Consider the following 13,776-nt stretch of genomic DNA (forward strand, 5'->3'; position numbering starts at 1 on the left):
AAATATGAGCACATGATCCAGTATCCAATACCCAATCATTTATAGAGGTAGCAACGTTAACTTCAATAACAAAAATACCTGAGGTTGAAGCCTTGGAAACCTTTCCAGACTTCAGATCCGCTAGGTACTTCAGGCAGTTCCTCTTCCAATGACCCTTGCTATTGCAGTAATAGCATTCAGAGGAAGCAGCAACCTTTATCTTGGGAGGATTCGGTTTAAGAATCTTTTTCCCTTTGCCTTGATACTTGGGAGCCACCTTCTTTGGGGCTTTCTTTATCTTTTTCCCACCAGCTTGGATCATGAGAACAGAAGACTTTTTCTTCATGTCCCCATTAGCGATCCGAAGCATCCCTTGGAGCTCTTGCAAACTTTTATCCATACCAAGCATATGGAAATTCATGATGAATCCCGAAAAGCTTGGAGGAAGTGAGTGCAGGATAATGTCCGTAGCAAATTCCTTGCTTATCGGAGCATTCAGCTTCTCGAGCTGCTCAACATCGCTCGTCATACGGAGCATGTGAGTTCCCATAGAGCCTCCCTCGGCCAACCTGTGACCAAGTAGAGATTTTGTCACTTTAAATCTCTCGATACGCGCTTGCTCTTGAAACATGTTCTTGAGCTGATCGCATATGATATAAGTTTTGGTATCCTTGAATCGGCGCTGCAATTCAGGACCCATAATACTTACTACGAGACCTTGTACATCAAGCTCATCCTCTTTGTGCTTGTTGTACTTAGTGATATCCTCTGGTTTGCCATTTGTTCCTGGCTCAGCAGGGACAGGTGAGTTTAAGACATATTTTTTCTTTTCACGTCTTAGTACAATGGTGAGAGTACGGAACCAATCAGTGAAATTGGATCCGTCCTCTTTCAGTGTTTGTTTCTCGAGCAGGGAGCGTAGAGAGAAGGATGTTTCTTTAGCCATATTACTACAATGTTTAAAATGTAAAGATTTTAGCTTTGTTCATGTAATGTTTTATTCTAATGATAAAACTCCCACTGCAAATTTGTTCTATTCCCGTTTTGCAGTAGGACCAAGATCCCTATTTTCACCAATAACCAAGGCAGTGTATGCATATCATGGCTATCAGTTATCTTAGGTAAGCAAACTTGCTAATCACACCTCTTTGTGATTCTTGGTTTCGTTAAAACATCACGTGTATTTAACGAAGACTTTGCCCCAAGCCCAAAACTGTTTTGGAAATCATTGGTAAGTAACCTCACTCTATTTGGTTTGATATGTCGGACATAACCCTCGACCACCAAAGGTAAAAGGCGATGTCTACTGAGTAGTTTAATCATCAACCAATGAACAATGGTTTGAGGAGGATAGAGTGGGAAGGGCATACTACTTAGTATTTAATGGGTTGGTGTTTATGCTTAACAGTGCCAGCAATCTAAAAGAGATATGTCAGGAAGAATGATTAATGTGATTCTATTCGTATCTTTAAGCGACCTCTTTCATATGCTTCATTAAGCAGTCGTGGAAAGGAAGTCTAGAGTACGAAATGTGATCGCATTTATTTTCTATCCTTAACGTGCCAGAAAGAACGACTAATGTGATTTTATTCGTATCTAAAGAGACCTCTTTCATATGCTTCATTAAGCAGTCGTGGAAAGGAAGTCTAGAAAGGATACCGAATATGATCTCCATTACTTTCTATTCTTAGCGTGCCAGAAAGAACGACTAATGTGATTTTATTCGTATTTAAAGAGACCTCTTTCATATGCTTCATTAAGCAGTCGTGGAAAGGAAGTCTAGAAAGAATACCGAATATGATCTCCATTACTTTCCTTTCTTTTAGCAGTATCTCTTTCATATACTTAGCTTTTGTTAAGCAGTCAGTTCTTGCAACTGACTTTAGACATTCTAGCGGACACGTGAAAGTCGTCTGCCAGAAAGACAACGGTGAGTTCCTTCACAAATCTTTCTTTGACATCACGTTCTTTCACGGTTCCATGAAAACGATAAATCTAATTTATTCAGTTCATATCAAAGCAGTAAATCTAATTTACTTATATACGGGACCAAGTCAGGTATATTTATTTATCAGTTCCTAATTCTTTATTTTGCAGCTATGCTCAGTTCTTTATTTTATACCGTTTAAAGCATATAAACAGTTTACATGTTTTTAAAACAGATATTCTTTTCGTTCCATAAAGCAATTTGGTAACGTGACAAAGTTCCTTTTCGGCCAGCCATTAGGACATGTAAAAGGGGCTCCCAGGAAAGATTGGGGTCACGAGGACCGCTTAGACTCAATCTTTCCTAGACAGAACCATCTCTTTTACGGTGTGGAAATGACAGTTCTTACTAAGGTACTTTATTGCTTCATCACATTCTTCGATGAACTTTATTTTCCGAAGGTTTTCGAAAAGGCGAAAGATTTACACTAAATTTTGCCATTTCAAAAGCGTTAAAGCAATTTGGTAACGTGACAAAGTTCCTTTTCGGCCAGCCATTAGGACGTGTAAAAGGGGCTCCCAGGAAAGATCGGGGTCACAAGGACCGCTTAGACTCAATCTTTCATAGACAGAACCATCTCTTTTACGGTGTGGAAATGACAGCTCTTACTAAGGTACTTTATTGCTTCATCACATTCTTCGATGAACTTTAACGCGATCAAAAGTTTTTGAAAACGAAAATATAAAGAAAGCATAAAGAAAGCGTAAATCTAATTTAACTTTCTTAGTCGGAAAAATCGAACCAAGAAAATCTCATTTCTAATCGGTTTTGGACTTGTGCTGCAAATGTAAGAATTTAAACCGATACGCGGTACATGCACCTTATTTGCATAAGTTATAACTTTAGAAAATCAATCAGCGGGAGAGCCTTGAGCTCTGATACCACTGTTGGGTTTCGAGGAACGGTTCAAACCCATTTAATTAGCTTAAGCTGCGGAAAGAGTAAAACAAAAATTTTTACATCTAACTTAAGCTACAGATTAAATGAATCAAGAAGATTCGTTTAATCCTATTTACAGATCTACTCCATAATTGATTTCCTAAAGCATTAAATCTATTTACAAATTAAATAGATTAATATAACAATTTATACCTTGATTCCAAATCTCAGTTGGAATGCAGACCGAGCGAGTAGAGCCTCACCAGGGATGGAATCGACTCGCAGTATCACACGTGTGATACCTCTATTGGTTATCCACCAGGACTAACCGGAGAGCGATTTACTTCTTCTGCCAGAAATACCGTAAACCGCGGAATTCTGCAGAAACACTATTCACCGAAAAAGAGACAGATTAAATATATTTAAGAATGCAAGTTATTCCGTTTTACTAATAAAGCAAAACATGAAATACCGCAGAATCTAAAAATATATTTTTCCGAATCTCGTAATAACCAAAATCAGGGAAGAGAGGAAAAACCGATCAACGAAGTAATCAGATTAACACGTGAATTAGTGAGTCTTTCTCTCTACCCCTACCCCTCTATTTATAGACTTTTGAGGAGGTTGGCAAAAGACCAAAATACCCCTCAAAACAAATCTATTTACCAAAAGCCCTTGACACCTCATCCTTTTATCATGTGAAATGACCAAAATACCCTTGCCACCTCACATGACACATGTCAATACATGGGAAGTCGGCACCAAGGTAAAAAAGACCATTTTGCCCTTGGCCCATTAAGGATGAATAGTAAAAGGCTTTGATTTTGGGCTTTTGCCTTTGGGCTTTTAATTTTAATTAAGGCTTTGATTATTTTGGGCTTTTAAATCCATAATTCAAATCCATAATTAACAATTAAAATTCCAAATCAAATATATATAATTGTCATATACAATTATATTTCTTTTCGGTTATTGTTCGGTAGCTTTTATACAACGTAACGTGTACGTTTATAAATTAACCGTTGTTTCTGCTTGTCATTCTAAATGACATTTATAATTTAATTATATCATGTATAATTAATTATAACCATCTTAATATTAATTATAATCAATTTATAATTAATCAGTAAGATTCTCCGAGTAGCTCCTATATGGTGTGACCCAATAGGATCTGTGTTATGTTGGTAAACAGAGTTAAAACTGTTTTAACTTCTGTTAGTCATGGGTGGCATCTGGCAACACATCATGACCATCCAATTACACAGATGATGCTGTACTGTACAATATCACGATCCAGTAAACAATTTACTTGTGTCAGTTCTTCTGTCTCATAGCTATCAGATCAGTTTCAAGGTAGATGTGTGTCATCCTTGGTAACTGTATCTTTTCTTGATCTTGAGTAGATTATCAAATATAATTACTCTTGTAATTATACCGCATGCAGATAATCTAACTCTATCAAGGGGCCCAGTGATGCTATAGCTCGTATAGAGATACGAGGGACAAATAGTATTCTTGGCAGACTATCACTTCCTCAGCTAAGTTATATATATGGAAATGCTACCGTTATGGCTGCTTTTTACGGACAGCGTTAGATAACACTCACTCATATATATTTCTTAGTGGGAACGATAAATACCTCATACCGTAGAACTTTGACACTGAATGAAAACATAAATGACACGAACACAATTCTATTTAATGTTTCATTCGGGGTCTGTCAAATACCATGTTCCTAGAACATGTATCCATGTGATTAAAATGACATCTCGTGTCAGGTGGTTTGTAAAACTTAACCATCTTTTAATCCACATGCTAACCTTATCGCGGTAATTAGTGTTCCTGCTAATTACCTTGGTCAGTGACTTTTAAGAGTATATATATTATCTATATTATGGAGTTTCACAATTTCAGTCATGAACTCGAAATGATCCATAATTTCAATAATACTCAAGGCAACAAAATGATATATAAATAAACATTCAATTCATGAACAAAGCTTTATGATTAACTTATCGTATTATTGACTTCTAGATTATTACAAACTAACAATTTCCAATTTACGAATTTTCCCAAAAAAAAATTGATTAGGATTTAAATTGTAAAAGTGCCGGAATTTAATAAATTGACCTATGTATAGATCCTAACGAGCACGGCTAGCGGGATTGACGAGCTTACCGAGTCGCGAGATCGCGGACCCTCTACGTGCCCTACGTAACCAGGTGCGGGGGTTCACGGGATCTGTTTTGGGGTTTATTCGTAGAACTAAATAACGGTGCATGTTATTATATTTATGTTGATTGCTTGATTTAAATAAACTGTGCATAGCATGTTGAATCTCTGATTGAAATCATTTGTCGCCGCATTGCATTAATTGTGATATTAGTGTAATTGAATTGTATAACTGTTATGATTCTCATGTTGGTACGGTTTATCGATTGTTGATCTGTCGTTTTGAATAAGTGAGTGGAACCACAGTATGACTTGGATTGATTGTGTGAAGTGAACAGTGTATCATAGTGGAAAGTCTAGCTAGCTACTAGACTTTCATCCAGGACCCTTATGCGCATCTGGAGAATGGCCCTAGTGAACCCAGTACCGGTTGGGTAAGGGAAGTGCAGTGTAATTTTAGGTAGAACTGTGGTTCAGTGATTCAGTGAAAGTGTCAGTGGTTTCTTTTTGAGAAAAGTGATATTCTGTTGCATATTCGCGGAATATGCCCGTGTATATTTTAAGTGATGAATTGATGAAATTGTATGACTTGAAACCAGAAAATAGAACTGTTAAGTCGGAGGTGATCGATAGTTGATATCTGTACCTCATAACCAGACTTATATATATTATATCTGTGAAACCAAATCTTTCTGGAAATTCGTTGATTGATGTTGATGAGATGTGAATTGAAATCCGTTTGAATCTATTCCCGGTACATGTGCATTTATTATTATTGGTGAGTAAATAAATAGATGCCCTATTGCTAGTGTATTTAGTTCTGGTGATGGATTTCTCACAAATCCAGTAGCCCTTTAAATTCCGCACTGAGAAAATGGATGACAGGTTTTCTCACCCCCTCCCCTCGGGGAATTTTTCCCTTTGTATTGATATGTGTAGGTAAACGCGAGTGAAGTGGGACTCGGGCTCGACGCGTGAGTATAGGCCGGGCTAATAGGTTATGCCAAACCCCTTTTATGCCCATTTTGAATGTGTAGTTGAACCTGTAGTCGGTTATTTTGATGTATAGGTTATTATCGAACCGTATCATGTTATAAAACCCTAACGGTATGTTTTAAATTGTTGTTATGACTTAAATGTTGAAATTGCATATTAAATGTCATTAAAATTTCTAGTAAATGGGGAATAATTGTTTAATTATACGGGGATTTGATCGGGTTTGAAAACGGGGTGAAATTTCACGAAAATGGGCAAAGGAATGAAAAACAGTACCCTTATTGCGGGCCGCAATGAGAGTAGACAGAGGGAAAATTCGCAGATTAAAATCCAACCAGGTCATTGCGGGCCGCAATACATTTATTGCGGGCCGCAATGAATGGAGGCAGAGACCAACCAGGTCATTGCGGGCCGCAATACATTCATTGCGGGCCGCAATGAATGGAGGCAGAGACCAACCAGGTCACTGCGGGCCACAATACATTCATTGCGGGCCGCAATGAATGGAGGCAGAGACGATTTGCAGAGGCTGGAAATTTTGGAACTTGTTGCGGGCCGCAACTGCCCTATTGCGGGCCGCAATGGGGATTCTGAAAAATGCTGTTTTGGGTATAACTTAGCCAAATTAAATCGGATTTGAACCAAACTTGTTTTAAATCAAATCCTATGATAGTATGATTGTATTTTAATTAAAATTTATGTGAAAAAGGACTAATCTGGACCGTCCATCTTGATCGGTAAACTTGACTAATCTGGGCCGTCGGTTAAAGGATTTTCATGAAATTTGACCTCTCCGAAATAAAATTTTCCGGTGCTTCGTAACCTCAGACAACGCTCGCAGGGGGCTGCCGCCCCCCTGCCACCCCCCGCATACTCCTAGGAGCAGGCCCACACACATAAACATAACAATATATATATATATAAAACCGCATTTTAAAACACTGGCGAAAACTGCGCGACCCCCTGTTCCGGGGTGTGACAAATATAAACTCATAATAATACAACTCAAAATGATTTGATGTTATTTCATAATATCTCAAACAATTAATATATAATTATTTTAGTTGCTAATATGTTCAAATTCTCATTGTTTGCAAAAGCATAAAGTGAAGACAAAGTGAAAAATAGAAGAGAGAACACCTAATATTAACGTCTTCATCGTGAGAAAAAAAAATAGCTCCAACTTAATCTTTTTCTTTTCCCATCGATTTACACTAGATTGAAAAAAAAAAACAATGAAAAAAATACTCAATACCATTTCATACAAACTTCCATCCGTAACATACCATGACAATTTTATCCCAATTAACCCTATATTCATTCATTCCCATGGATTTAGGCTAGTGTTAAAATGACAGTAAGAGGGGCGTCTCAGACCCTAACTTATTTTTATTAAATGTAGAAAGAAAAAAAAAAGTTTCATACTGAGAAACAACATTAATGTATTAAATCTATTGTGATTCTCCTACAAATTTGCTGTGATTCTATGAGAATCACAGGACCTTGCTTTTTCAAATCTATCCATGCATTTGTTTTGAGATTTGTGCATAGAAAACAACATATTTTGATATTTATGCATTTCAAAAAATAGAGAGATGGATTTGAAAAGACAGGGTCATGTGATTCTCAAAGAATCACAACAAATTTATTTCCTAAGACGTATGAACTATGGTATATGTTCCGTAATGAACCCATTTAAAATTTGGGAGAACCTAGCTATCCCCCCGTAACAATCCCCCATTTATCCCCCAGTTATTAACTACCTGGATAACTACTAACTACCTAGGGGGGCCACTTACTATTTGGGGACTATCTAATATTTGAAAGATTTTAAAACTGGCGCGCGCAAGTATTCATATATAATGTATCAAGTATTCATCTATAACACATCAAGTATTCATAACTAATATATCAAGTATTTAAAAAAAAAACTGGACACATTTTTAGAGGTGGTTTTTTTTTTCCCGTTCAATCTAATCAATATTTCTGACGATCGGTGAGGAATTTTGTAAATCTAAAACCACGAATGTTTTCTACATAATTTTATCTTTCAAATGAGATCCATGATGACATGCTTTCGAGTTGTTCGTTGCACAAGTATTCATCATCATCAAGAAAGTATTCATTCTCGTCATGCAAGTGGAAATATAAAAACTGGACACATCACTCATCCATCTTTTACACGTTTTTAGAGGTGGATTTTTTTTCTCCGTTCAATTTAATCAATATTTCTGACAATCAGTGAGAAATTTAGCAAATCTAAAACCATGAATGTTTTCTACATAATCTTATATTTCAAATGAGATCCATAATGACATACTTTTGAGTTGTCCGTTGCACAAGTATTCATCTCTCATCGAGAAAGTATTCATCCTCGTCGTGCAAGTGCAAATTAAAAACTGGACACGTCACTCATCCATCTTTTACACGTTTTTAGAGGTGGTTTTGTTTCTCCGTTCAATCTAACCAATATTTCTGACGATCTGTGAGGAATTTTGCAAATCTAAAACCACGAATATTTTCTACACAATTTTTATCTTTCAAATAAGATCCATGATGACATACTTTCGAGTTGTCTGTTGCACAAGTATTCATTTCTCGTCACGGAAGTATTCATTCCTCATCAAGAAAGTATTCATCCTCGTCGTGCAAGTATAAATATGTAAACTGGACACATCACTTATCCATGTTTTACACGTTTTTAGAGATGATTTTTTCTTCTCCATTCAATTTAAACAATATTTCTGACGATATGTGAAAATTTTTACAAATCTAAAACTACGAGTGTTTTCTACACAATTTTATCTTTTAAATGAGATCCATAATGATATATTTTCGAGTTGTCCGTTGTATAAGTATTCATTCATACACGTTAAAGTATTCATTCGTATACCTCTATTTTTTTTTCAAAACAAAATTATTGAAGTAATGATAACAATATTATTAAGAAAAAAACAAATTTAATAGAAAGTATTCACACTTGTGCATTGATGTGTGAATATTTACATTGTAGAATATTTTATTTCAACATATTGTTAGATAAATATATTTTGTTACAAATTTTTTTTGGAAATTGATGATATTAATGTGTAATATGGAAAGTATTCATTTATTTACATTGAAGTATTCATTCATAAGATATCAAGTATTCATACATACACGTTGAAAAATTCATATCCAAGATATCAAGTATTCATAACAAAAATATCAAGTATTCATATCTCTATTTTTCTTAAAAAAATTTTTTTGTCATTTCTTAGTGAAGTCTAATTCACCATTAATGAAGTTTGTTCTTTGGAAATAACTCGCTACTTTAAGTTAATTTTAATACATTCATTTTTCAATTTTTTTGCCGCTTGATTTGATACTAAAATAACTCGAAAATATAAAAAGTTTGCATGTAAATGCATCACTCATAGAGTAAATTGGTTTGAACAGTTTGAATTCACCATTTGAACCCGATTTGATAGGTTTTGAAGTTGGTGTTATATAGACTGAAACGACATTGATGTTATATTAGCCATACTCAATATTAATACCTAAGACATCAAGTATTCATTCATACACATTGAAATATTCGTTCACACACCTCTATTTTTTTTTTAAATTTGTTTTTCCTATAATTTCTTAGTACTTAATACCAGTACAATCATACACAGTTCATACACTATATAGTTAAAATAACTACTAAAAGCCAATTGAAATAAAATAAAGTATAATCTATTAAATCCATATTAAGGTGTCTCATTGAAAGCCTTGCCTGTTGTAAACATCTGGATCCAATTGTGTCATTGTGTGCTGGTACGCATAGCACAAAACTGAAAAAATAAGCACCTGCAAAGGTCTGACAAGGAAATGAAGTAAAAAAAAATGCAAATTAGCCCTTATAGCCATTCAAAGTTCATTATCTAATCATTAAAATCAACCGGTACCCAAAGTTTCGGTAAACTCAAATTATAATCAATCTAACACTACTCACTCATGAGTTCAGCACTCAAGCGAGTCTCATTTCAGCCTGTGACCCTGGCACAATAACAGTACCAGATAAGTAGAGTAATGTATGATTTTCAGCCCGTCTTAACAGCATCCGAAACCTGTCTTGACAATCCCTTCCAGATGGCATCATTTATTTTTTAAGATCAGAAACTAAGGATCTCAGGTACATTATATTTGAAGCTATTTAAGTTGAAATTGACCCCTGAATTTCTAATCTCAAATCAAACCGAAGTTATAACATCAGTTATTCTTAATAGAGCTTTGCTACAGGAAAATCGATAATATTAATCGTGAATCGCCATAATTAAGTCAAAATAGTAAAACAAGTAGTAAATTTCTAGTGGTTTGACTGAAATCACCATCTGCAATCCAATTTCACATCAGTTCAATTGATCCAATTTTAATTTCCTAAGTCGATTTATCATAAGGAGCTGACCTTGACCTGCTGGAGAAAGAGGACAATGGAGGAGTGCGCCTGAAACCCGCTTGAAAGCTTAAAGCTACGATCAATGAGACCGGCAGTATCATCGTCGCAACCAATGGCGATCTTGCCTCTACCGCTGGAGCAACATTGGATCCTTCCAGTGATCTCGGCAAGGATCACGGCCTTCCCACCGGATTTCTCCTCGAAGAACTCGAACTTGCCGCCATTGATACATCTTGCTCTTTCCGATCTGTTTCTCTCCGTCAAGAAGCCTTCGTGTCCAGGTTAGAGAGAGATGGTGGACAAATCAGAGGTGAAGTCGGAGAAGAGATCGAGTGAATACTTGAGCTATCAACGAACGAGAAAGAGGAAGGAAAAGGAGAACGAAGGGATAAAGAAATGGAGAGGAAGGAGAGAGAAGGTAAATGGAGAAATTAGTTTTGTTAAGTCGTTAGTATGGATAAGGAGTTCGGGGGATGAAACGGGGGATGACAGCCCGGGGGAAATTATAATTACTCTTAAAATTTTGAGGACAAAGATAAATCTTATCAACATAATAGTAATTTTTAAGTTTATATCTGATTAGTATTTTTTTAGATATATTAAGTATTAAATAAGAGTAGGTTTCAGATTCGTAATGTTTTTTATGAGTCATGATATCAACACTACAAATCTTTTTATTAACACAACACTGTCTAAATATTTTAATATATAGACAAATTTACCCTTCATTAACTATTTCCTTTAGAAATTGTATCCCTCTCATTTACCATTATAGTATTTTCTTTTCTGAAAAATTACTTGGTAAATAATAATATTCCTTCACTCTCGTACATTATGATATATTTTTCTTTCTATAAAAGTTAAATTAATAAATTAAATAAATATTTGATCATATTTGTTATTTATATATTTCATCATACTTTTAAGATTTTTAAATATATTACAAAAATGAAATATTTTATTATATTATTGAAAATCTATCATTATATACGTTTATTTTACCCAAATTCACAAATATATACTTACAAAAAAAATGGCAAAATATTTTTTGTTGGATATAAATCTATCGATACTAATATGTAAAATTTCACCAACAATATTTTTTTTAGACAGGATCTTTTCAATTATTTTTCATTGAATATATTCATTACTATATTTGTTATAGATAATAAAACTCATTTAAATGAAGAAATCAAGAAAAAACATGTTAGAAAAAGGATTTTTCAAAATGAAAAACGTTTATTAATATATCTTTTAAATGAAGATTCCATGCTCTATGTTGTAATATTTTGAAGATTCGTGTTATAATTAAACTTATTAATTGTCGAAAAATTATTTTGGTGTTGACAAAATAGATATATACACGAGTTTTAATTTTATTATTATTTTTGGATGGGGAGAGGGTGGGGGAATTTCATGGGATGGTAGTAAGGGAGTATATATGTTTTTTGTGCTTTTTAGATAAACAATATTTCAATTTAGATAATAGAAGAAGATCCATAAAAATCAGTTTGTTTTAAAAGAAAATAGTAGAAAACCAAAAAAGAACCTTCTAATAGCTTGATAAATAACAATAGAATCATTGAAAGCTCCAATCTATTGTTTTTTTTTTCTCTATGAAGAAGATAGACAGATTAAGAAAGTACATTAAAAAATATATTAGCATTAAAAAATTTCCAAATTAAGGGAGCAACATAAGTAATTGATTGTGGAGGGTAATTTTGTCTATCAAATAGAAATTTTAAATTGTGTTGTGTCAATAACATATTTTGTAGTGTTAATATCAGCTCCCGTTTTTTATGTCTCAAGCTTACCTCACATCCTTATCTTTGTTTTAAAGTTTAAACAGTCGATCTAAACTGTTCAACACAATCTCCCTATTAAAATGCTCTTGGAATCCAAATTTTATATTTTTGAAACTTTTTTACTATTTTTTTTAAATATGTACAAAGTTATTATTTTTCGGAAGATTATGGACCATCTAAAAAACTGCGATTTTGTACCGAATTTTTTATTAATATCCAAATTTAATATTAAATTTCAAAAAATAACCACATCAGCAACGTTTCTCGAAATATACCCTTTCTGAAATTTTTTTTTCCGGAAACAGAGGCTACTTCCGGAAAAAAAATTTCCGGAAACGGGCTATTTCCGGAAAATTTTTTTACGGAAACAAGCTCTTTCCGGAAATTTTTTTTACGGAAACAGAGGTGGACTACAAAGGGCGCTGGCTAGGGCGCTGGCTCCACCCGTCCCCATCAGCCATCAGCGTTTTTTGAAGGTAATTTTTTTTTATTTAATTTATTTAATTTATTTAATTTTAAATGGTTTAAAATAATGTCCAAATAATTTAGGAAATACCAAATGTTCTATAATTGTTTAGAAATTACCGAAATAGTCTAGAATTGTTTAGAAATTACCGAAATGGTGTAGAATAATTTAAAAAATACCGAAATGGTGTAGAATAATTTAGAAAAATACCCAAATAGTGTAGAATAATTTTGAGAAATACCAAAATAGTGTAGAATAATTTAGAAAATACCGAAATAGTCTAGAATTGTTTAGAAATTACCGAAATGGTGTAGAATTGTTTAGAAATTACCAAAATGGTGTAGAATAATTTAGGAAAATACCCAAATAGTGTAGAATAATTTTGAGAAATACCAAAATAGTGTAGAATAATTTAGAAAATACCGAAATAGTCTAGAATTATTTAGAAAATACCGAAATGGTGTAGAATAATTTAAAAAATACCAACATAGTCTAGAATAATTTAGAAAATACCAAATGGTGTAGAAAATTACCTTAGTAATATAGAAAATTATCCGATTAATTTAATTTTTTTTTAGGAATCTCTTTTCCTTTCGGGTACCTTTCGGAGCTCTGATTGTCTGATCGATCGGATCTGCGATTCAGGTTTTTACATTTGAATTTTTTTTATTTTAATTTAAAATATAATTAATGAGTTCATTTTAATGGTTTAGAATATTGTCTGATTAATTTAGAAAATACCAAAATGATGTACAATAATTTACAAAAATACCAAAATGATGTAGAATAATTTGAAAAAATTTAAGGTGATTTACAATATTGTTCGAATTTTGTAGTATGGCAGACCCAGTACTTAAGCATAGATTTAGCCCCCTGTTGTGGATAGTTCACGGTAATCACAGGATATCTGAGGCGTCTAAGGAGGTAAACATTTACTTATTTCGTTTTTCATAACTCTGTAAGTAATCAAATAAATATTGTAATTAATTTTTTTTTCTTATTTTAGAGTAAAGAGATTTTAAACGTGAGACATTATCGGCACAAATGCGAGTATAATGAGAGGTACGCA

At 33.8% G+C, this 13,776-nt stretch overlaps 1 protein-coding gene across 1 annotated transcript; it reads right to left on the minus strand.

The window, feature by feature from the left end:
* Positions 1–215: 215 nt before the first annotated feature.
* On the minus strand, positions 216–925 carry LOC144551849 (uncharacterized). Its single transcript, XM_078299946.1, has 2 exons — positions 382–925; positions 216–277 (listed from the first exon to the last, which is right to left on the minus strand). Exons 1-2 carry the CDS (start codon positions 923–925, stop codon positions 216–218), a joined length of 606 nt encoding a protein of 201 aa, XP_078156072.1.
* Between the last annotated feature and the right edge of the window lie 12,851 nt (positions 926–13,776).

The sequence above is a fragment of the Carex rostrata genome, chromosome 3 (assembly GCF_964058835.1).
Source record: "Carex rostrata chromosome 3, lpCarRost1.2, whole genome shotgun sequence".
Lineage (NCBI taxonomy): Eukaryota > Viridiplantae > Streptophyta > Magnoliopsida > Poales > Cyperaceae > Carex > Carex rostrata.